This window comes from Arvicanthis niloticus, chromosome 4, assembly GCF_011762505.2.
Source record: "Arvicanthis niloticus isolate mArvNil1 chromosome 4, mArvNil1.pat.X, whole genome shotgun sequence".
In the NCBI taxonomy this organism is placed as follows: Eukaryota; Metazoa; Chordata; class Mammalia; order Rodentia; family Muridae; genus Arvicanthis; species Arvicanthis niloticus.
This window is the reverse complement of record NC_047661.1, coordinates 110,076,332-110,101,676: the sequence shown is the minus strand read 5'-3', so window position 1 is coordinate 110,101,676 and position 25,345 is coordinate 110,076,332. Positions and strand designations below refer to the sequence as shown.

At 41.1% G+C, this 25,345-nt stretch overlaps 1 protein-coding gene across 1 annotated transcript in view; it reads left to right on the top strand.

Moving 5' to 3' along the window:
* Nucleotides 1-4,379: 4,379 nt before the first annotated feature.
* Nucleotides 4,380-25,345, top strand: part of Arhgef38 (Rho guanine nucleotide exchange factor 38) — a 121,459-nt gene continuing 100,493 nt past the window's right edge. The window contains 2 exon segments of the mRNA XM_034501367.2: nt 4,380-4,742; nt 9,051-9,055. Coding sequence (XP_034357258.1) covers nt 4,547-4,742; nt 9,051-9,055 — 201 coding nt within the window. The 5' untranslated portion in view covers nt 4,380-4,546.

The window sequence follows — 25,345 nt, the reverse complement described above, 5'->3', positions numbered from 1 at the left end:
TTCTTAATAGCAAGCCAGAATCCATCCATATTAAATGATATCACAATTAGATATCTTGTCGCCATCTTATCCAAATTATATTACTTGTAACCCCTTGTATTGAAATACCTTTGTGTGTAGACAGATTAGAGATCTTGTTCTTATAGGGTTGACGATCTAATAAGACACACAACTCAAAGTTCCTCTGACCTGGCCATTCTCATTTCTGGAAAGATTAAATCATGTTTTAGGCTGGGGAGTCTAAATGTACTGGCTTGGTAATGTACATGAGATAAGCAAGAGAAATGTTATTTGCTCGTACGCTGTCTCCTAAATACACTTGAAATGAGCTCACACGAGTCCCAACGATGACTTGGAGAAAATAAGTCTTTATTTTATCCGAAAATCAAAAGTGTACTGCTAGTGGCTGCTAGTTCGGCTTCGATATAACCGTTAAGAATTCATCCATCTCTTTGGCTCTCTGACACAGGGTGATTGTGACTGCTTCACATGATTGATTCCGGAGGCAGAAGGTTGGAGCCAGCTGCGCATGCTCCTTTTGTTGGGCTTTGAAGGAAAAGCTTTCTCTGAATCAATGCCTTGCCCTTTATTCTGGATTAACCCTGAGATGCTGGGGTCTGAGACCAGAACAGGATGCCACTTTTTCTTTAAAAGAAAAAAAAAAAAAAAGAAGAAAATAATTTCCATTGATTGGCCAAGCCTGGTCTTACCTTGCATAAAATGATGGGTTTTGTCCTAAGAATGGCAACCGGAAGTGGGTGTGTGAAGAAAAACTGAGTAAGTCACCAGGAATGTCTGCCCCAGTCACTGATGGAATGGTCAGTTTTGCCACTGTGGCAAACCCTGAGACTAGGGCACTTACCGGAGGAAGAGTTTCTTTTGTCTTACCCCAGAGGTTTCAGTCCATGCTGGCTGCCTCCAATACTTTTGGGTCAGTGTGAGGCAGAGGATACTGGGAAAAGGCTATGACAGAGAGGAAGTCAGGAGTCAGAGAGTCAGAGAAGAGTCAGAGAGAAAAGATGATCTTATTAAAGCATGCCTCAGCGGCTGCTTTCTCCCACCAATCCCCACTTCCTGCCTCCCATGGTTCCATGGTAATGACATTCTATTGTGTACCCATCACCATCATAAGGGTTGATCCAGGAGTTAGGTCAGAACCCTCAGGATCTATCTGGCCACTTTCCAGATTCCTTAATTAGGTAGCTAATTTCTCCCAAACCCCAATATCTAGTCTGGAGACCATCTAAAACAAACTATGACAGCAGTTTTGATTATTTTTACATTTACATAGAAAATCCTTCAAGGGCCAGTGAGATGGCTCAGGGGATAAAGGTGCCTGCCACCAAGCCTAATGGCTTGACTTCTTCCCCCAATCTTATAAGGAGGGAGAAGAGAAGAGAATCCTGCAAATTGTCCTTCTGACCACTTGTGAGTCAACACACACACAATCCATGAAATATGACTTTACATTTTAAATAAACCACCATGAATAAATGAAACACATTTGCCACAAAATCTGTAGTAGCTATGATACATATCATATATACACATATATATACATATATATGCATATGCTTACTCATACATATACATATATATACATGAGAAAAATCTATGCGGAGCAAATGTGTTTGTTTCAGAAATACAGATTTGTTCTAGAAAGACTGACAAGTTAAGGAACTGTTTGAATGCAGCACAGTTTCATTTTTGTTTGGGTGTATGAATGTGTCCACTTGAAACATCTTGGCTAATGAAACGAAATGAAAAATCCTATGTAGATGAGATGGTGACAGAGGAGACTACAAAAGCCAGCTGTGTGTTCTGTAAACACTGCTGGTGGCCTCAGGCCCTGACTGTGTCATGGACCTCATCCCATCATCCACTGTGGTATTTCCTTGTGACTTCAAAGGCTCTGCCATTCCCTAACTCACACACTGCAGGCTTTCTGAGGTGCAGGGCCATAAGCAAATGCCAGAACTTTCCCAAGATAGAGGGCTACATTTATTGTAGCATTTGCACATTTCTTAGATGTTTGAACTGGGTGACACAGTGCCCCACACCTGTAATCCCAGGTGTAACTCAGGATAGGTAGAAAGTTCACAAATGCAGTGATAGTTTAGCCTACATGGTGAGTTCCAGGTCAGCCTATATATAAAAAAAGCAAAGACCTTGTATCAAAAACTGAAGCAATGCCAGCTAAGGTGGGGTATGCATTTAATTCAAACAATCAAGAGAGTGACAGAGAGGCAGGCAGGAGGGAGGGAGAGAGGGAGGGAGGAAGGGAGGGAGGGAAAGAAGGGAGGGAGGGAGAGACAGGCAGATCTCCATGAGCTCAAGGCCAGTGTCTCTTACATAGAGAGTGCCAGGCCTGGCAATATTTTATAGTGAAACTAAACAACCGAACAAGCCCAGAAGCAATGTGGGATCAGGAGGTGGTTCAGTGGGTAAAGCACTTGCTTTACTACTGTAAAGATCAGAGGTTGGATCCCCAGAACTCATGCAAATGTCAAGGAGGCATGGTGCCTAGCAAGACTAACCACATAGGTCTGCTCTAAGGTCCACTGAGAGGCTTGCCTAGAAAAACAGGGTGGAACAATTCAGAATGATTCCTGACAACAAAGGACCATGTTTTCCATGCACACTTGAGTGTATGCACACATGTATGTGTGCCTGGGCAAATGCAAATTTGCATGCACACACATATGCATATTTCACACACATGAAAATAAAAGACATTAAAACAAGCCCAAAAAATCTATTATGTATGAAAACATATAAAATGTATTATCTGATTTTATTAGTTTTCTGGGTTTTTTTTTTTCATTTTCTTTCTTTTTCGCTCGCTTGGTCTCTAAGCCTCCTATTTCCCAAAAGTCTTATAATTTTATTTGCACAATTTTTCAGTTACTGAAGAGTATAGCTCTGATAGTCATTATGTGAATATATATATTCATAATATATATGTTATATATATATATAAAACAAGTAGGATATTTTAATAAATAATAAACTTCATTTTACAGCTTTAAAAGTTGTTTTAAAGGTATTTATTCAATATACTCTGGAGAGCTTGGGGTTTTTTTTTTTTAAGGGTTTTTTGTTTGTTTTTTGGTTTTTGATTTTTTAAAAAAAAAATAACTCTCAATTATTTCAAATAAAAGCCAGTGTGCCAAGCTATATATAGCTGTCTTTATAGTGAGTGAGGATTTATCATTTATCTCTTAAGGTAATTATGCAAATTACATTCAGCCTACATATCCTGTGTTGGGAAAAATGGTTTTTTGTCTTTCTCCTCCTCGTTTATAATCTTGTCCAGGTGGAGTTGAGCAAGATTCATAATGGGCAGGTGGAAGCTGTCGGTCCCTTTACGGTAGAAGGGAATCTATTTTTCTTCTTAGGGTATCTTTACCTTAACAAGGGTTTGCGCAAAACACTCAGCACATTCCCAGAGCTTCTGAGATCTCTCCCTTGGGAGAGCCCAGTAAATACAAGGAAAAACAACTTCAGACAATGAAAGGCTCTTCCCCTGTGCCTTTCTCCCTCCCGCCCTTGCGTCTTGCCCTGTGCACCTTCTTCATAATTCTCCATTTCAATACTGTCGCCTCCTTTCATGTTTCTTTCCTCACACTCCATTTGTGAAGCTACATCAGGAAATATTTAAAGAAATCAACACTGAGTCGTCTATCATTTTCCTATGGACCAAGACTTGAGAAGAGAAGGCTGGAACCAGGAAAAAATGGAGCCCAGGCAAAGGCAGCCTATGGAGAATAAGAGAAGTTTCTGGGCTCTCGGGACATCCATTCTCCTCCAGTTCTTCACTCTCCACGGGGGTAAGGGGTGGAGTGGGGATCACTCTCAAATGTCAATCTTTACTTCTCAGGTGCTCTGACCAGGGTTCATTTAGCCAGTCAGACTGTAACAGATGATCGCCAACGGCGATACTTAAAATTAGATGCATTGCTTTGAGGGCACATGCTCCAAATAAAAATAACCCTGTCTGCACTGCCGTGAGAATGTAAATTGTCATAGCTACACACTGACTTCAGAGCCACAGGTGGGAGAGCAGAGGAAAGCCGCACAGGACTCCCAGCAGCGGTCACAACACAGTTCACAGAGTGCACCTGCACACGCCCATGGGCACACATTCAAGCCACAGGCTGAGGGTTGAGCTAATGTGTCCTTCCCTTCGCTCAGCCCTGTCTCACCTTGCGCACTTTCCCTTTCCCCACCCCCCAGCCCTTGCCCCACACAATGAGATTTTTGTTTGCTTCAGTAGCATGTGACATTAGAGTCCCTGCTTTGCCTAACTCAGTGCTGCAGGTCTCTCGGGTAACAGGTGGCAACTTCCCCTGTTGGGTTGTAGGTATAAAAGAAAATGACCTCATAGGGGTGGAGCTTGGGGACTCCAGGTAGCAGTCACAGTCAGGTAACCCTGCAGTGGATCTGTGTAGTTAGAAAGGGGCAGTTAGATGCTCAGGTGCACCCTGAGACGCGTAAGCCGCCCGCAGTTGCCAGCAAAGCTCAGAACTCTGTCTCTTTGCTTCACATGGAGCCCAGAGAAGCCGCTGGGAAGGAAACCATGGGAAGCAAGAGGAAGAACTTGACCTTCTTGAGATCCAGGCTGTATATGCTGGAGAGGAGGAAGACGGATACTGTGGTGGACAGCAGTGTTTCTGGGGACCACTCTGGCTCCTTGAGAAGGAGCCAGTCTGACAGGACCGAATACAACCAGAAACTACAAGGTAAACCCATGAGGAAGCGGCTACCCCAGGTGGCTTCTCTGTCTAGTTCTGGTTTTGGCTCGTTACCATTTGCAGAGACATTTGAGGCAGAGGAGAAACTCAATCCCAACCTTCCCTTCTTAGAAAACAAGAGAAAGACGTGGAAAGGGGAGACTCGTGAGGTACAGAGAAGATTTTTATATGACCCAATGGTTAAAGAGCCACCTCTGATTTTTTCTTAATGCCCTTCAATTTTCTCCAGTGAGAGTAGTATTTTTTCCCTCTACCTTCCTTGTTCCTTCTCCTCCGACTCAATTTAAAAAGGGGGAAGGGCTAGTACACCTGTGATTTAAAACGTACAAAAGGCCGTTTATCCCAGTAGGTGGCTCCAAGATGCAACCCCATGAGATCCAGCTAGGAGACTATATTGAAATATGGCTGAGGTTATACAGGGATGTGAAATATAATCATGTCTGTAAAAAAAAAATGTAATGTTACAGTTAGTGGGACAGTCTGAAGGAATTCCTGGAAATCACTTAAGTGTTTGTGCCCTTGGAGTGGACTGAATAGGGTCCAGACAGGGCAGAGCTGTTCACACACTCATGCTGACTGACAACTGAGGAAAATAACCACTTTATTTTGTGATGTGGGAGGATAATCTGGCACAGTTATTAGAACACAACTTCCATCTCGGGCCCTGGATTTCCCTCTCCTTCCCACTACCCTTTCCCCTAAAGGTCATTTGTTCCAAATAAGACTCGATTTTAGTGAGATAGCAGACAGGGTTTTATCTCCACTGCTGCACCTGTCATGTGAGCCTCCAGATCCTGTCTCTCCAGTTCTGTATACAAAGTGTGAATGTGCTCCCCTCATCCCACTGTGACCTGTCACTGTAGACTTTCAAACTGCAAAGGCATTAAAAGACCAATGGGGCACACTTGTTAGCAGAACACTTTCCCCAGAAACAAGCTGAGACTTGGTTATGCAAATTATTCAACTTAAATGCATTTAAATGAAATGTTTTGAAACTCTAACTTTTTAAACATCCTTCATGGCTTGGCACTAAATTGCGGTGTCAGTCTTTCTCCTTAAAGAAGTTATTTTTAATGAGGGAGAAATGGTATTTGATCTTTGAATTTAACTTCCTTTAAGGCAGCGTTGGAAAGAATGCAAATTTTAGTCATACGCACTTGGTCTCCAATTCCGACTTTTCAATTTACTACGAACAAGACTTTGGAGAAAATTACTGAAGATTTCTGTGCCCCAATTTTCCTACACTTTTGAATGTAAGACTAATTATATTTACCATCTAGTGATGAATTGAATTAGATAATGACACCAACCTCTATTACCTTGGCTGGCAGATATTACATGCTCAATAAATAATAATAGCAGTTATTTTCAATTTTAAGAATAATGGGTGCCCTACTAGGAGATAGGCCAAGCTGGATATTCATTCTAACATATATGCCTTATGTTTTTCTGCTTCTTTTTGTTCCTTGAAAAGGATAAAACTCACAGGCATTCAGAAGCCCATCACAGTATTTCCAGTGTTTTTATTTCCATCAGTTTCACTAATACAGTGTCTTACTGCTTCAGATTTTTCCACCAGCAAAATACATTCAAAATCATTTTGGAACTTACTAACAGAGCAGTCAGTTGTTAGCCACTTTGCAGAAGCTTGCAGGCTGCCAGCACCCTTCATTTGGTTTGTGAGCTTTCCCTGTTCTGTTAGACTTTGTCTCTGAAAATAGAAGGTCTCAGAGTTCACCCTTGTTCCTAGTAGTACTTGGGGAAAAAAAAATCACCAGGGAGTGTGCGTAGATGGCCACACTGGAGCTGTAACTTAGCTGGACTCTTGAGGGGAAAAATGTTTAGGTGTAACCCAGAAAAACCCAAATCTGAGTTCTAATAGGCAAGGGAGCTTTCAGGATGAGTTTACAGCAGATGCTTTGACACAATGGAAGGTCTTTTGGCCACAGTGGTCAAGGCAGTCAGCTCTGTGGGTTTGCTATCTGAGTTGTTCAATGCCCATAACAGACTATGGTCAGATGACTCCCACATCTCTTTCTTATTGAAATGACAAAGATTTTGCCTTCATTTTTGTGGGGATTTGTAGTTTCCAGGAGACATTAAAAAAAGATGACCTGTATTGTTTAGAGCCCCAGAAAGATGGTCCAAAACCAGTTTAAGGTCAGAATGCTTTCGAAGGCTGGGATTTCCAGTACTTCTAGGGTTCCTAGGCTCAGTCAGTGGGTCATTTTTAGTGCTGTGTTGTTATCTGAGTAACTCACTGTTCTATCCAGGTTGGAATAGAAGCCAGCTCTTTGGTTCTGAAAAACAGATCTTTCTTCAGTGTCTGTGAGCTTGTATTTTGATTCACACTAGACAGTCTACCTGTTGTTGGTTTTTTAATATGCTAAAATAACATTTTAGTAAAGTGAACTTTAAATTGCAATAATAATCTTTTTTTTAAAAAAAAAAAAGGATGCTTTGCATATAAGCTACAGCATCAGTGTAAAAGAAATCAACTCTAAAGATGATATTCTAATGACCTTGTAGAGGATCGATCATCTTCCTGTCCAAAGATATTTCTGACAAACTTTCCATCATGCTGTGAGAGTTGGATGGTAACCTAGCACTGGGGTTCTTTACTCCTGCAACAGGTTATTCCATAAATTGGCATTGACTGTATATGTCATATGTTGCCTTAGGGGTTAATGTTGAGCAAAATCAGCCCGTGTGCCAGAAGTCACAAGTTTAACATTATTAGAAAACATATGCACATTTCACTCCTCAAAGCCTATGGTCTACTTGGGAAAGATACGTAAGGTAAACTAACAGAAGCAAAAGTTTGGCTTGATGGAAGTAGGGGCTAGATCAAGGATTCCAAGTAATCACTGGGTGGAGGGGTTACTATGTAGTTAAGACATGATAAGCTGGAGACAGGAAGAAAACACAGATGGGACACGGGTATTTCTATTTCGGCACTGTACTTCATCTGAAATATTTTTCCTTCCTTATTGCTTATGATTGAGTCTCATTCCTCTTCCAATCTCTCACCCCACCCATACATGAAAGAGGCTTATGTCATTAATTGTCAGGGCCAGCACACTGTAAACAAGTACTCGGTAACTGTTCAATAGAGCACACAAATGACCTGGATCATGTAGGAAAAAGATGTGAGCAGACACCAGTGTCTAAAAATAAAACTTACATGTGTCTTGCTTTCATGTGTGTTCATAGTGCAGCAATAAGTGTGACTGTTTATTAAAATAAGACACATCAGCGATATGAATGTACAGAATCGCACACATAACGACTACATCTTAGTGGGTCTCCATCTCCTTCCTTTGCCTCAGCGAGTACAGTGCAGGCCTCCCTCAGTCTACTCTTCTCCCGGTCATTACAGTCACACCACAGCACCTTTCAAGTTAGCTCACTGTTGCCATTCTACTGAGTGCCTTAGGGAAGAAGCAAACAGAGAAAACATTAAGGCTGAATTGTGGAAACTTTGGATTTCATATGTGATTTCATGTGTAACCCAATTTGAAATTAAGCATGACTTGGTTTGTATGTATGTATGTATGTATATACAGTATGTATGTATATCTGCATATGTAGCTATCCACCTATAGGATACACAGATATGTGTGTGTACTTGAGATATTCTGGCACTGATTAAGCTTTTAATGAAAATGTCAGTGACTGAGATTTAGCAGTCTTGTCTGAAACTGTAATGACTGATGTTAGTTACGGAGGTGGTTTCCACCCCTTGAGCCACACGTTTTTACACACATCCCCAAATTTACACAGTAATCCTGAATCCCCAAAATGATGGCATTTGGAAATGAGGCCTTTGGGAAGTAATTAGATCCTGGACAAGAACCCTCATGGGTGGAACTGGTGGATTTGAAAGACACTCAAGAGCTTGTTTTTTGCTCTGCTGACGTTGGTTAGAGATACCTGTAAACCAGGAAGTAGGCCCTCAGCAGAAACTGTGACCGCTGGGACCTTGACCTAAAATTTCTCAGCCAGTAAAGCCATGGTGAGGAACAAAAGCTTGTCATTTAGGATACACAATCATTTTATATATCTTACAAAAGCAAGAACTGACCAGCAATGGGTCAGTTTGTTTGTGGTTGGTTTTCACCCTCTGGTTAATTATTTGGTTGGTAAATATTTTCACTAATGAAGTATTCACTAAGCACGGGAATAAGTAGATAAAATGCCATCATGGTTGATAACAGAGGTCAAAACTACTCTTAACAGGTCGATAGCATCTCATCTCCCTTCTTCATTTATTACCTTTTATTCCTTTTGCAGAAGAGAAAGTTTTCTCACCACTGAGAAAGAATGGGTAGGTTGTCTTATAAATCCTAAATGGTTGGTCTTCATGTTAAAAACAAATTGCCCTAATGCACACACTTCAAACACAATAACAGATTGCAAAATAAGAGGACACACGACTCAACCGAGAAGTTGGACTTGGACTAATTACGAACCTGTTTAACGTATGGTGCTTTTAAAGACTCTGGAGACCATGGCAGTGAGTGGGAGGGTCCACAGTGGACCACTGAGTGATTCTTTTGCTCCTAATGAAGGATGTAATAATGGGTAAAGGCTCAACTTGCTATGTGTTTCTAAGCTGGAGCCTTTCTGGTTCCTGTCTGATCCTTTCTCCTGCCTCCAAACACCTTCTGCTGAAGAGAAAACTACAGAACCAGTAACAAGACACCTGCAAAAAGTATGTGTGCAATTGTTTGAAGGACAAACCTTTAAAAAAAATGTCTAACTGTTTCAGTAGTTTCCGTCTCAGTCATGCATAAAAGCCAAACCAAAGCACACTACGAATCTTTTTTTTTTTTCCAGTTAAGAGCAAAGGTGTCTTTCAGCCTTTAGAAGTTATTTGTTTCATATTGCGAGCCAAAGGAATCAGTAACTCCTACACAACCACAGTAAGGTGGGCAAAGCCACTCACTCCTTCTGTGCCGACCAGGGGTGGCTTTCTTTCTTTCTTTTATTTATTTTTTTTAAGTTTCTTAAAGATAAAAGGTATCATTTCTGGTTGTGTTTTTTTTTTTTCTTATCCATAAAAGGTAGAATTTTATCAGTACATAAAGTGTGGAATTAAGTGGGGAGGTTAAATGAAGGGAAAGAGAGAGAAAGAGAGACAGAGACAGAGAGACAGAGACACAGCAAAAGTACATGTCAGGCATGAAAATGGGGGAAAGACAGGTAAGAGAGGAACTCAATCCATGTTCACCTTTGTCTCTGCTAATATAGGAAATAAAAATGACCACCTATAGAGTCTTGTTTCCTAGGTGGCACCACCATATCAACGTTAGTACTTTTGTAGGCACTGGTTTCCTGAGGAAAGTGTATAGACCCTTGGCTAAAACCAGGCAAGGGCTGGCCTCTAGTGAATCACTGGACTATCCATGGCTGCCTTCTCCTAGCCTGTAGGTAGAGAGTCCTTGAAATCAAAGCAATTGCCTGTTGGGCCGCCTTATTCTCCCAATTGTATTTGGAATTTTGGAATTTCCTGTTACACAAGCTTCAAGATTGGCTCTAGCCTGTCCTATCCCATTCTCCTAAGGGTGGACTTCCCATGAGTGGACTTTTAGACCTAGGGGAGGGGTAACCGGTTATGGAAATTTTCTTGTATTTATCAAACTGGAGTGTTTATATCATGAAAAGAATGCCCTTTGTAGATGGAAAATTAACTTTACAAGCCATAACGCTAGGTAGGCGTGAGTACACCCAACACCAAGCCAAATCTGGGTGTGACGTTCTCAGGGATCTGAGAAATCCAAGTTGGGACTCGGCCTTCCGATTGTTATGAAGGTAGCTTTGTCAAAACAGAACAGGACACTTTACATTTAAAAGCTCCATTACATTCAGCCTGATCCATTTGTAACTTTTAGATATGTAGACGTGGTGCGCTGGAAGTATTTGTACCCTTGGATCAGGTAGCTCATGAAAGGCAGGCATGAATTTGGGGCTGTGATCTACCTTCTGGAGATGATCTTCCTTCTGTGCTGGGTCCTGCAAAGTAAGAAGGAAGTGCAATAGAGGGAAGGGATAGACAATGAGACCCATCCTCCACCAGGGTGCATGCCAGCAGGCAAGGGACTTCCTTCCATACACCACTGCAGGATCCCAAATCTTTGCAGTTCTCCTTTGCAGTGAGAGAATGTGGATGGTAAAGCTTGGGTTAGAACACAGGTGCTTCCAATATCTTGAAACAGAATACATCCGGTAATTAGCTCACGATATATTTTACTGATAACGAGTTAGAGCAATTTGGTGTTTCCTTTCATTATGCAGTAACATTGTTCTACTATTGTGACAAAGCTCAACTGTCTAGTTTTTAAACTTTGAAACACTCCTTCTTTGTTTCATGTGGTGTCCCTGGCAGTGTTGCTGCTTTTAAAATAGTTTTTCCTGTTGCTGTTTTTTTTTTTTCAGGGATTAGAATCGAAAAGTTAGGCCAGGCAAATCTTCCCCATAATAACAGCAGCTTAATGGTCTCTATCTCATGTTTCATAGAGCACTGTAAGACTCCTTTTTTACTTTTTATATCTGATATCCTTTATTTTCATCTCAGTAAAATGCAACACACACCTGAAGAGCTGAAAGACCTACTCTGTAGCAAAGGTGGAGAATATAACACAATTACAAATGAGAAGTGTGCAGGTAGCTGGGTGTGGGGCACACCTTTGATCCTCGCATTCCATAGGCAGAGGCAGGCAACGTTCTATGAGTTCAAGCCCACCCTGGCCTATATGGATGTTTTAAGACAGCTAGGGTGACATAGAGAAATCTTGGTTCACAAAAGAAAGAAAAAAAAAAAAAGCAAACAAATGAACAAACAACATGGATGTCAGAATCCAGCAATTCTGCATTTGGGTGGGTAACGCTACAATAGAATTCTACAAACTCTGCCCGAATTGTGAATTGGAAACATTAATGCAGCAGGGACATAGACCATTGTGATTAAAGGCCCTTGTCCAAGGGTGCCCTGACCATTTTCTCTCTTAGTGCATCAGGGCAGAACAATTCTTGGATACCTGCACTGAGGCCATACTGGACTGTCTCTCCTCCCTTGTGACTTGAAGCTGAAAGGCCACCCACTTAACTGCTGGTCTAAGTGTTTGGATGTGAAATTGTTTTCCCTGCATGCTTCTTGATGTTAGATCTCTAATATCAACACAACAGACAAATAAACAAAACCACAAAAAAAAAAAAAAAAAAAAAAAAAAACCTGTCAGAGATTTTTGCATCTGTGTTGGTTGTGAAGTGGTTGATAGAAGACATTGTTTGCCTCTCAGTGTTGGTCTGATTTTCCTTAGGGAAAAACAATGAGTCCCTCAAAGAGTTAGAACCTGTGTCTTCCCACACAAGCACAAGCAAATGACTCTGCTCAGCAATCAGAAATTTAGAGTTAAACATCCACCTGTTTCCTCGTGGAAATTTATGCTTTACCATTAGAGTGAACAAGGGAAGGTAGGGAGCCCTTCCTGCATATGCCCTTCCCAGATGCCTTCAGCCCAGAATAATCAGGGCACAGAGCAGAAATGTGAAGCTATTTGGAAATGTTATGGGCGGGGCATTCCAGAGTGATTTAGCATGTTCTATGACTTGAAACAAGGGAATAACGCACTATTGGCGTTCTTGTTTGTGAATTGATAAATGAAAGGTGCCCAGACACCTGCTGAACCTTGGTGTCTGTCACTTAGCTTCCCCATGCAATGTTGTACTCTATGACTTTGCAAAGAAGTTCATGTCATCTGTTCACAGATGATGAAACCAACGTTCACAGAGGTGGAAGGGCCTTCCCAGTGGTGAGGTTGGTTCTTCCAGAGTCCTGTGTTCCAATCTCTCTCTCTCTCTCTCTCTCTCTCTCTCTCTCTCTCTCTCTCTCTCTCTCTCTGTGTGTGTGTGTGTGTGTGTGTGTGTGTGTCACAGACAAACTGCATTTTTCATTGATCTTTCCTTAGTCTTTAGTAGTCATACCTGTTTTCTGTGTTTTTTTTTCTCTTAATGGATTGACCCATCTTGACAATGTTTTGAAAATTATTCAAAAGCCCTCAGATCCTGTTTTACCAGGATGCTTCCTGCCATCTTTAAGCAACCCATTCGAGAGTATTTTGGAAGACTGTATCATTTTATCTTTCCAAAAAAAAATGTATTATGTACATGCAAAACAGGAAGATCTTCAAGCACAGTGAGTGAAGTCAGCACTTCCTAGAATAACTAGAATAACCCAGTATAAAATATAATAGCAAGTTCTAACTCTTCTACCCTCTTCCCTCTCTGCTTCTCCCCACATTCCCCTCCCCCAGTCTACACACATTCAGGGCCAGACTCTACACCTCCCCCTCCCTTTCTCTGACTCTACTCCCTCAACTCCCCTCCCAATGCCCTAAATAAACAATATTTCATATGAATATATTATATATATTCAAATAACACACACACACACACACACACACACACACATATATATTTTAATTACTGAGCTAGTCTTAGCTGCTAATCAACACTAACCAGCTAATACACTCGTGGAGAAGGACTCTTGGTGGAAAACTGAGCCAGCGTGGATACTCTGCTCTTTTCAGAAGATTCTTTTTGTTGTTGTTGCTTTTCTGTTTTCTATAGCAGTTGTTAATTAGTTCCAAAGAGGGGCAAAATACTTCTGGGGTTTTTTTTTTTTTAAAGACCTTGCTCTCTGAAAATATTTATTTTTGTGTATGTTTTATAACCACATGGTATATTAAGAGTATGCATATGCTAGAAGTACATGCTTAGAACAGAGTCGGATGAAATTATTATATAGAGTGCAGTACAGATACATATTGAAGCCTTGACGTTAAGTAAAAAGAGGCACATATGCAGTGTTTAATCAAAGTACCCCAAGCTGGCAAATTTATAGAGACAGAAAGTAAAGGGCCAGTTTTGAGGAGCTTAGGGTCCCTATTGATTAACAGGTAGAAAATGTTAGTTTTGACAGGAAAGTTCTGAAGGCAGACATTGTGTGGATGATTGTAAAGTCATGTGAAGACACTCAGCAGCACTGTGCTGTACGTTAACAATAATAGTCTATATGGGATCTTTCATATCACACATACTCTGCCTTAATGAAAATAAAAGCGTTTGGAGACCCATGGGCCACACCATTAGGATGTATAAGGCCTCCCTTGACCTGACTCTATCTATCTCTGACCTTCAGGATGTTTAGCTTTGACTGGCAGGCCTTACCATGGTCCCCATCTTTCTCAAATCTGTCCTTCCCGAGCTTCACGCTCAGATCACGTTCATGTATCACGTGGTTGGTACATTTCTTACACCTCATGGTCATTTGTCTCTTTTACTTCACTGAACAAAGACAGGGACGTTTGATCTTCAGGGTCTGGCAGCGGTTGGCACGTACTCAGTAACTGAGTTGAGTTTTGAGTTAATGAGTACGTGAATGGTGGAGGAACGGAGGCATGGCAGCTGCAGAGTGAAAATCCTGCTGGATGCCGGAGCCCCGCCCCTGCCGTGGTCTGTCCAGCCCTCAGCTCCCCATCAACTGCAACTGCTCTATAGCTTTAGAGTCACAGCTCCTGGTGTGCATTATGAGGCGGATGAAGGAATTGCTCCTCAGTTTCCATCATGAACCAGATTTCTATTCTTTTTGCGTTGGGTCACATGTAAAATTCTGCCATCATTAGCAAGGGGGAAAAAAAATCACATCTGTGATACACTGAAGGACAGCAATAGGGTGGTCCTCAATGTAAAATCACATTTACAACCAGATATGGATAAAAGAATTACTAATATTTTATGGATTGATCAAAGATTCTAGGTAGAATTAATGTCTTTCATTTTTTTCTCATTGTATTAAACCAATATATCCATTCAAATATAAGAACGCCATATTTGAAAATACCTACTAAGAGTTTGAATTACTTGTTAATGACACACATTTAGGGTTGCCATCATTTTACAATGGTGTTACTCTTTTTAAAAACTTAGATTGGGCTGGGCCAGTAGTGGCACATGCCTTTAATCCCAGCATTTGAGAGGCAGAGGAAGATGGATTTCTGAGTTCGAGGCCAGCTTGGTCTACTGAGTGAGTTCCAGGAAAGCCAGAGCTATACAGAGAAACCCTGTCTCGAAAACAAAACAAAACAAAACAAAAAACAAAACAACAACAACAAAAAAACCAAAAACAAAAATCTTGTGCTGGGGACTTAAAACTTGGGTTGGAGACTTAGCTGCCTATCTTATGCAAGTCCCTGGGTTCAGTCCTCAGCTCTTCAAAGAATAAAATTAATAATTTTTTAAAAATTTAAAACTTAATGTTTCTAAAAGTATAAGTTCATATAATGCTTTAGTCTTTTAATTTTTAGATTTCTTCATAGATGTGTTAATTAAGGGTGTAAACTTACCTTTCTTTTGATAAAGGAATATTTGGGGAAAATAAGTATTCTGTGAGAAAAGTGAAGTTTTACCACAGTGTAGTAACAAGAGATTATTTTTACACATTTCCTTTTTTATAGTCTAGAGATTGAACCTAGGACCTATGCTAGGCAAATTCTCTACTCTGAGCTGTATCTACAGTCCATATTTGTTTTTGAATATTCAAAATATAACTTATAAACTTTCATTAATAAAAATTTGTGAATGAGGAAAATTATTCGCAAAAGTTCAAGTCCTATGCAGCTTTTGCTGTAATTCTGCTTAAATTAAAAACAACAAAAATTTATTGTAAGATAGCAAAACCGTAGTTTGACTTTTCTGTATTTTTATATTGTATTCAAACCTTTATGACATCCAAAGACCTCATGTAAGATCCTGTTAAAGGATATAAGCTATAATATATAACATTAGTGTATATTATATGCATATAGACTGATGTGTGATCACTGTAGATTGTTCTGAGACTCCACAGCCTCCAATATGTAATTAAGTGGATCTAAAATAATCTATTAGTTGAGAAAATAAAAATTCTGTCTTTTATTCACCTAAAATCTATTAAAATGATAATTAGATGCATAATGAATGAAAGATTTGGGATCTAATTCAGGAATAAAATGTTCATCTCATGTATGTGTGGCCATGAGTTCCATCCTAGTATAACACAAAGGGGGCAGGGAATGACACCTCTATGCCTAAGGCTTTCACAATGAGAGAGAGAGAGAGAGAGAGAGAGAGAGAGAGAGAGAGAGAGAGAGAGAAGAGAGAGAGAGAGAGAAAGGGCTTGTCATCAGTTAAACATGGACCAGGAAGGGATTCCCAGAACTCTGCCTCTCCAGGCCTAGCCAAGCTACCAGTGGAACCTTGGAGAGCAGCAATCATTGTCTCCAGCAGGTTCTAATGAGCAGCTCCAAGCCCACTGTCAGACAGACAGACAGACAGACAGACAGACAGTCCTGGAGAAACTCAAGTGTTTTACAAACCAAACCAAAAGGATATGAATGCAAAACTGGCATTGTGTGGAGAGAGAGAGAGAGAGAGAGAGAGAGAGAGAGAGAGAGAGAGAGACAGAGAGAGACAGAGACAGAGACAGAGACAGAGCACGCAGAAGTGGGAGGGAGACAGGAGAGGAATGGGATGGAAATACTCAGGGTGCATTGTGCATATCTATAAAACTGTCAAACACAAACTTAACAAAAATTATAACTTAAGAAAGAGGAAATCAGTGACTAGATGATCCTCAGCTAAAAGTAGTTTGACTTTTCTGTATTTTTATATTGTATTCAAACCTTTATGACATCCAAAGACCTCATGTAAGATCCTGTTAAAGGATATAAGCTATAATATATAACATTAGTGTATATTATATGCATATAGACTGATGTGTGATCACTGTAGATTGTTCTGAGACTCCACAGCCTCCAATATGTAATTAAGTGGATCTAAAATAATCTATTAGTTGAGAAAATAAAAATTCTGTCTTTTATTCACCTAAAATCTATTAAAATGATAATTAGATGCATAATGAATGAAAGATTTGGGATCTAATTCAGGAATAAAATGTTCATCTCATGTATGTGTGGCCATGAGTTCCATCCTAGTATAACACAAAGGGGGCAGGGAATGACACCTCTATGCCTAAGGCTTTCACAATGAGAGAGAGAGAGAGAGAGAGAGAGAGAGAGAGAGAGAGAGAGGAGAGAGAGAGAAGAGAGAGAGAGAGAGAGAGAGAGAGAGAGAGAGAGAGAGAGAGAGAGAGAGAAAGGGCTTGTCATCAGTTAAACATGGACCAGGAAGGGATTCCCAGAACTCTGCCTCTCCAGGCCTAGCCAAGCTACCAGTGGAACCTTGGAGAGCAGCAATCATTGTCTCCAGCAGGTTCTAATGAGCAGCTCCAAGCCCACTGTCAGACAGACAGACAGACAGACAGACAGACAGACAGTCCTGGAGAAACTCAAGTGTTTTACAAACCAAACCAAAAGGATATGAATGCAAAACTGGCATTGTGTGGAGAGAGAGAGAGAGAGAGAGAGAGAGAGAGAGAGAGAGAGAGAGAGAGACAGAGACAGAGACAGAGACAGAGACAGAGCACGCAGAAGTGGGAGGGAGACAGGAGAGGAATGGGATGGAAATACTCAGGGTGCATTGTGCATATCTATAAAACTGTCAAACACAAACTTAACAAAAATTATAACTTAAGAAAGAGGAAATCAGTGACTAGATGATCCTCAGCTGATTTTCTCATAATTTGTGCAAATCCCTTTTAGAGTGAATCCATGTGTTATAGGCAACAAGGGAAGAAGAAGGAGGGGGGAAGGAAGAGAAAGAAAGAAAGGAAGGAAGGAAAGAAGGAGAAAGAAAGAAGGAAAGAAAGAAGGAAGGAAGGAAGGAAGGAAGGAAGGAAAGAAAGAAAGGAGAAAGGAAGAGGAAGAAGAAAAGTAAAATTGGTATAAGTCCCTATGGCCCTTACTGAAATCTTGACTTGCTTCTCTAGAAGTTTCTACTCACAATACAGCTGCTAAGTGGCCCTTCTGAGAGTGACCCCTCTTCGCAGAGGCAGCTGTCACCAGCATCTGTTTACTCTCCTTTACAGGGCTTCCCCCACTCACTATCTCGAATGCCATATTTCTCCCCAGCAACGGTCTTACTGTTTCTCTTTCATAACTAAAAGGTGCTTCAGAAGACCAAGGTTTGCCCTTTGTGTTACCCTGCTGTGCTGCTACAATAAGAACAAAGTTCTCCACAGTGCCACTGCTAACCTTTGGGGCTAGCCTATTCTCAGTTGCAGGGCGAGGTCTCCTGCACACAGGGCATTAACAGCATCCTCGTCTTCTATGCAAGTAGCAGCTAGAAGTTCTTCTTAATGCCTCTTGCTTATGACAACCAAAATGGACACTAAATGTTCCCAAATGTTTCTTGAGAGGAGGTGTAAAATTGCCAAGAGCTGCTCACCGCCACAATGGGCTCTCAATAAATACTTGTTGAATAAATGGATGTGTGGTTTAAAATAAAATCAGAATCTCATTTAAGCCAAAGCTTTGTCCTCTTAACAATAGGATGTTTATAACTGGAAAACTGAGTACAGGCAAGATTTATCAACCTGAGCTCTCATTCTATTCAGGACAGAGAGCTTCCCTTCTCATTCATCTTTTCTGATTACGGACTTTAAATAAAGTCATTTCGAGGAAGTGCCTGCCCACTTAGCTCCTAATCGTCCTGGCTGGGCTACGCTGCTCACTGTTAGCGTCTCTAAATTCAAACCAATGCTATTGAGTATGTTTTCAAGTCCGGTAAACGTTGCTGATTTCCCTTAGAAACCCCACATTGCTACCTTCTGCAGCAATTAGCAGCCAGAGGAACTAAATCAGAAGCCCCGTGAGAGGAGATAAAGTATTTCCCTGCCCCAGTACTAGAGCTTTCAAATCTGGAGCAGCAGAGGTTCAGCTCCTCCATGTTTTCACAGAGCGCCTCACCGGCGTCCCTCCAAACCCTGCCTGACATGCAATTATTTTCAACCTATTTCACAGAAAGCACACTCTGATCATCTTTGTGTGGGTCAAATTTCCATTAGCTGATAAAAGATTGTACCGTGTGAAATCTATGTCCATAGGGTTCCATGCAATCCCAAGCCAAGTGGGTTTTGTTTGTTGTGGTTTTGGTTTTGTGTCTTTTTTTTTTTTTTTGTGGGGGTGTGGCAAGCATGGGGAAAGTCATAAAATATGACCTATGCTAAAAAAATGTTTCTGATTATATCTAGTAGGTGGCAAGGATCTAGGAGGATTAAGACTCCAGATTCGATGATGAGTGGGTGTCTGTTCTATATGGAAGAAAAAAATTGAACAGTTGCTAATGGGGATGGAGGGGGTCAATGTCCGACCTGTTTCTGACTCTGTTGCTTGTATGACTTACTCTTTTTCTTTCTTTCTGTATAAAAAAGTATTTATTTTTGTTTTATGTGTACATGTGTGTGCATATATGTATGCCACATATGTGCCTATTGTCCACGGTGGCCTAAAGAGAGCGTCAGAGTCTCTGCATCAGGAGTTGAAGGTATTTCTCAGCTACCTGATGCACATGCTGGGAACCAAACCCTGGTCCTCTGTTGGAGCAACTAATGCTCTTAACCACTGAGCCATCTCTCCAGCCTGGACTCACATTTTCTAGAAATTAGGATTTTTTTTTCTCTAAATAGAGTATAGAACTAGGAACAACTGCTACATTATCTCCCCCCTCATTATTTTTCTATTTATTGGGTTTTATGGTCCTGCTACCTAGTCAACCAACCCAGAAATCTAAGCTTTGGCCTCACCGTTTCTTTACCCTGCATTGATTGACAGTCCATGCTAAGTTTTTCCTAGGTTCCTATTGATTTGCTCTGTTCTCATCATTGTCCCTGCAAGTAGACTGAGAAGATTGTCTTCCTTCTTCTCCTTGGCACATGTGCAGCTGCTTTGCTCTCTTGCCTTAAAGGCTTGATTGTCACCTCCCTCCCAAATGTGGTCCTACACAGCCAAAGTGGCCTTGCTAAGAGAACCTAATCACATCACAGCTTTCTCCAACGATCTTCTACTGCTATGGTTTGGATAATAAGTGTCTATCAAAAAGGCACAGCGTTGAAGTCTTGGACTCCATCTGGTAGAACCAGTCACTGAGAGGTTGCTGGATCCTGGTGGCTCTGACTTCACTGTGGAATGAATCAATTGATTGATTCATAATCTGATGCCATTAGTAATAGGAGGTAAGGCGTGCCTGATTGCTGGTAGGTGACTGTCAGTGTGTGTTCCTCTGATGAGTGTCCTGGCTCTTTCTAGTCCCTCTCTCTGCTGCCTGGCTGCCCTGAGGTGAGCATCCCTGCCCTTCCACGCTCTTCTGCTGTTGCACTCAGCCTCCCTACAAACCAGAAACTAGGGAGCTAGCTGATTATGAGCCAAGATTGAAGATTGAACTACAGCCATAATAAGTTAATTCTGCTTTAAGGTTTTTTTTTTCTTTTTACTTTTTGTCAGGGAAACAAAAAGAGCTAGCACTCATTGTTCTTCAGAGTTCGAGATTCCTTAAGGATGCCTTCAGAATCAGTACCATGACAATCTCTGTAAGCTTAGGACATTCTTATGCCTGATAATTCTATACTTCCCTGACACAGAGCTCTTCTCCCATCTGGCTTTGCAGCTAAGCTCTCTAAATACTACTCCTTTAGCTAATGGCATGTCTTCTCTTCTGTTACCACTGAAGAGCCTGGCCTCTTGACTACACTAGGCTTTTTGCCCAGGTCACAGTGTATGGTAATTAGAATCTCTATACTGTTTGTTTGTTTGTTTGTTTTTTCAATATTGGCTGGTATTTTTAAATTTCGAAGGGATTGGTTTCTAGGATCATTCTAGAATCATTTTCTTCTTAATCCTTTTTATTTGTCTCATCCAAATTCTAATGTAACAGTAGCAACTTGGCAACTTGACTTTATGAAATTGTTTCCAAGCATTAAATCAGTTTTTATAGAAACACACATGTTCTATTGCTCACATATTTTGCCAATGTATGTGTATTTAGTTAAGTTATTGTAATTACAATAAAACCACAGCCAACACAGGCAGGTTTGCTGCTGTACACAACCAATTTGTGGGAAATGTACAAATTAATTCTTAAAGAAAGTGTCTAGACATCCCTGTATGTTTTAGGGAGCAAAAGGAAAATGCTGATTTATCTGGCTGACTTTATAACCCACCATTACCTCTATATTACCCACTTCCTGACAGTAAGGGCTGTTACATTATTCATTACTACACACAGAACAGAATCTACTCAAGTCCAATAGATAATTTTGAATTGATATTGAGGGAGATACAAAATTTCTTTAACTCCCCTAACTAGGAAACATAAAATTATTAACTTCAAATTCTGATACTTATGATTTTATTTAACCCTGAATATATATGTGGGTATGATAAAATTGTAAATGAGCTCAGGGCTAGGTACTTTTGATATATTACCCTTCTGTTCTGCAGTCAAGCTACTGTATACATTGTTTGACAAATGACTGTTGAGAGGTACACATGTACCTACCATCTCTGGTACCAGGGGACCACAGGTGACAGCAAGAGCAGGTGTTATTACATAAGGCATTGAGCAAAACCTTAAGGTCAGAATATAAAGTTACTAGTTATAACTCCTCTTTACTAAGGGACAAGTAACATACTTATGAAAATAAAAGTCCGTGATTACTTGTTGGCAATCATTAATCAATAACCACCCCGAAGTCTAAGAGTAACAATAGATGAGACCCAGCAGGGGCAGCTGTGTCCCTCATCTCTCTTGAGAAGGAGGACATTCTGTGGATCCTCAGAAACTTCTTAGCACCCGGGTTGCACCTTGAGATAAATGGGAGATAATTGGGGTTTCAGAAGTCAATCATTGTAATGCTACAGCAGATGATAAGTCAAGGCAAATTCCCATCTCATTTGAATTCCGTCTGAGTGGTAAAGTGCACGTGAGGCCTGCTGTTGAACTGGCTTTGTAGCAGTCCTTGCTGGTTCTGCTTTTGTCCAGCTGTCAGGTCAAAGACCTGATGGATGTATAATCAGCACCTCCTCTCCCTGGGACATTTCCCAGGTGTCGGTAGGGGGAAGGGCCATCTAGACCTTTCAGAACCAATGGCAGGTAATTCTTAGCAATACAAAGTACAAATGGCTCTTTCTGGAGGGATATCTATGTGTCAGATGTAGACAGTGTGATTTCCCTATGTTATCTCACCTTCCACAAGTCCCAGGCAGCGATTAGTGGCTAAAATGAAGGATTTGAACCCAGGTGACTAAGCTCAGGTTGTAATCCCGGTCTCACTACTTAAAGCAGCGAGAACTTGGGTAAACTATTTAACCTCTGTGTTTCCACTCCTTCCTGTTAAAAGGGAAGGAGTAAGCATGTCCACCCTGTAAGGCAGAGCTTGTACTTGTGGTCTCATGTCTGTTTCTTCCCCTTGGGTAGCCAGGCTAATTGTACAACTTAGCAGGGCTGGAGGGAGGGACGCTTACCTGGGTGAATGAGTATAGTCAGGATCTTGGTCTTCTGTGAGTTTGAAGGTAAAGAACACACACACATACCCAGGAATCGTTTTGGAGAACTGGTTCAGTTTATTTGGGGGAGATAAAGGCTATTTAAACCTTTGGAGGGGTGAGTAGGGGCTATTGGGATGAAGGCCAGGTTACTGGGGATGCCTCATTTGTATAAGGAGGAATTTCAGGTACTTCTGGGCATGATCTTATAAGGGGAAAGGAAGTTTAACCTGGCTACCAACTCTGTGGTGAGCCACCTCTGGTGTGGCAAGGCCCTAGGTCACAGGGCTACATGTGTCAGAGCATCAGGACCCTGGGCAGGAGTATTAAGCCTACTCCTGCCAATCTCAGGATAATGTTTCTGGAGTTTGGATGTGCCTCTACTCTACTCTTGCTCCAGGCCTGCTTCTCTCAGCCCCACAGCTCCCTGGCCTCATGAGTACTTCAATATGACACCACAATATTATTGCTGTTGACAGCTTCTCTTATTTCTCTTCTGGAGATGAAACAGTTTAGTGACATACCACATGGCCTGGATAGTGTCATATACCAGTGAGGGGCTGTCAGCACCGACCTGTACATATCTCTGTCCAGTGAAATCCTATTGCATATGTGCAGTGTACCATGATGGCAGCATTGCCAGTCAGGGGTAGGGGTGAGGGAGCTCCAGCTGCACAGCCCAGCCCAGCACATCTGGTTAGAACCCCAGTTCCTCCGTGTAATCTGTGAATCGTTGGAGAAATTTTACTTACATTTATATGCTGTTCCTCCATCACTAAAATTAGCATAATATCCCATTTTTAGGTTGTAAGGAAAATTAGAGATAATGAATATTTACAACATTGGTCCTTAACAAATACTTGAAAACGGCTGTGTATATTACAGGCTTTGCACAGTATATTATGATAAGTAGAGTGGGAATAACAGTGTATAATGATTTAATAGAATATAAGTAATTTAGCTTGTTTTTATAAATAAATTATGGTGTGTGAGTGCAAGGGAATATTACTAAACCTTTAAAAAGTAAGGCTTTTGAGTAAGGCATCTGGTGCACACTACAGATTAGATGAGGCTTCAGGACATTGCACTCAGTGAAATAAGCCAGGCAAGGGACAAGAGCAGTATAATTCTGTTAAAATGAAGGACCCAGAGCAATCAGATAGACAAAAAGCAGCATGGCAGAGGAGAGGAGAGAAGGGGGATTGAGAGTTTCTCTTTGGGAAGACGAACATGTTCTGGACACACACAGCGGTAATGACTGCACCACAGTGCCATGCATTTAATGCTGCCAAACTGCACACTTCAAAACAGTCAACACAGGGTTTTTTATGTTACGCATATTTCGCTGCAATGAAAGAGATAGAGGAAATGCAACCTAAGTGGGAAGGGAACAACTGTTGGAAGTGTTAAATTACTGTCACTCTTGGGTCCGACTTATCCCCCCCCCTTAGCAATTGGTTGACGTTTTGTGTTGAATTTCACCCAGAAACCATACACACCTTTTACATTTTGTAAGCATTAGGTCGTGTGCATGACGCCTCTTACCCACGATCTGAGTTGGCAGATGAGTATTAATCACTGTGGCTGTCATTCTGACAGTACCATCCCAAGTAACGCTGCTGGGGACAGCAAGAGAATGTTTTTATTATACACATTACCTTGAAATAACATTTTTTTTTGGCCAGGAAATTTGACACAGTGCACACACAACGTATGATAGAAGGAAGCCAAGCTCAAGGCTGCCAGTCAAGTGCTCTGCACACGAGGTGCATCAGAAGAGCCGAGATGCAAGAATGTAATTAACTACGAAGGTCGTTCTTCGCCAGGGTGACATCTGGAACAAAGCTGCATTCGGTTATTTCGCTTACTGTATTTATACCTCACAATCCCACTTTTATAAGCCTCCCTCTCCATGTGGTGTTTTGAAATCCTGTAAGACGTTATTTTAAAAGATACGGTCTATTATGTTTAAATTGCCCTACTTCTCACTCAACTCAGAATCATTTTGAATTTTGAAACACAGCTTCTGATATCAAAACCTCTTCCCTCCTCTCCTCTTCCAATTACTATAATGTTAAATTTAGGGGAAAATTTAATATATCCAGAAAGTCTCGGATGTCTCTATACTCTTCCTATTTTATGATCTCATTACGTGGTGGTATTTCTCTCAATTAAAACTAATCCTGGCAAGGTCTATACAAATGAACATCATAACCCTTTTAAATGTGTGGTTCAATAATGTTCAAGATATGGATGTTTATGTCATATCACACACACACACACACACACACACACACACACACACACACACACACACACTTCTTCAGCAGCATAGAGTGATAAGATGGCTCAGGTTGAGGGTACTTGCTGCTCTTCCAGAGGAACTCCAGTTGGTTTCCAGTATTCATATCTAGTGGCATAAAATTGTGTGAAGCTTCAGCTCCAGGACACCCAGTGCCCTCTTCTGTCCTCCACAGGCACCTGCAGACACGCTGACCCACACAGACAAAAAATAAAATAAAAATAAATATTTTTAAAAAGTGCAAACAGAATGCGTCACCGATCCTGGCAACTACTACTCTCTTTTCTCTGTGACTTTTTGCTCATTTGGTTTTGTGGGACAGGGTCTCACTGTACAGCTGAAAGTGCCCCCAAAGTCCTGCCTCTGCATCCTGAGTGGTAGGACTACAACTATGTGCCACTACACTGGCTATCTCTAGGATTTTTGACTGCTCTGGGAGCCTCAGTTAAACGACATCATATGCATTCAACCTTTTGTACTGGGTTTGTGTCTCTGCATAGTGGTCTCAATAGCCACGTGTATTGTAAAAGATGCCAACATTTCCTGCCATTTGAAGGCTTAGTAATGTTCTGTTTCATGTGTTTACCACACTCTGCTTATTCCTTTATCCACTGCTGAGTGCCAATGTGACCAATGCTACTCTAAAGTAGCATTGTGTGTACACAGACCTCTTGCATTTCTTGCTCTCCATTATTGTAGATGCTCATTCACAGGTGGGATCACTGGGACATCTGGCAATCTATTGGTGATTGTTTAAGGAATTGCTGTACTTTATTTCACAGTGTCTGTATTAATTTTTTGCCTTCCTA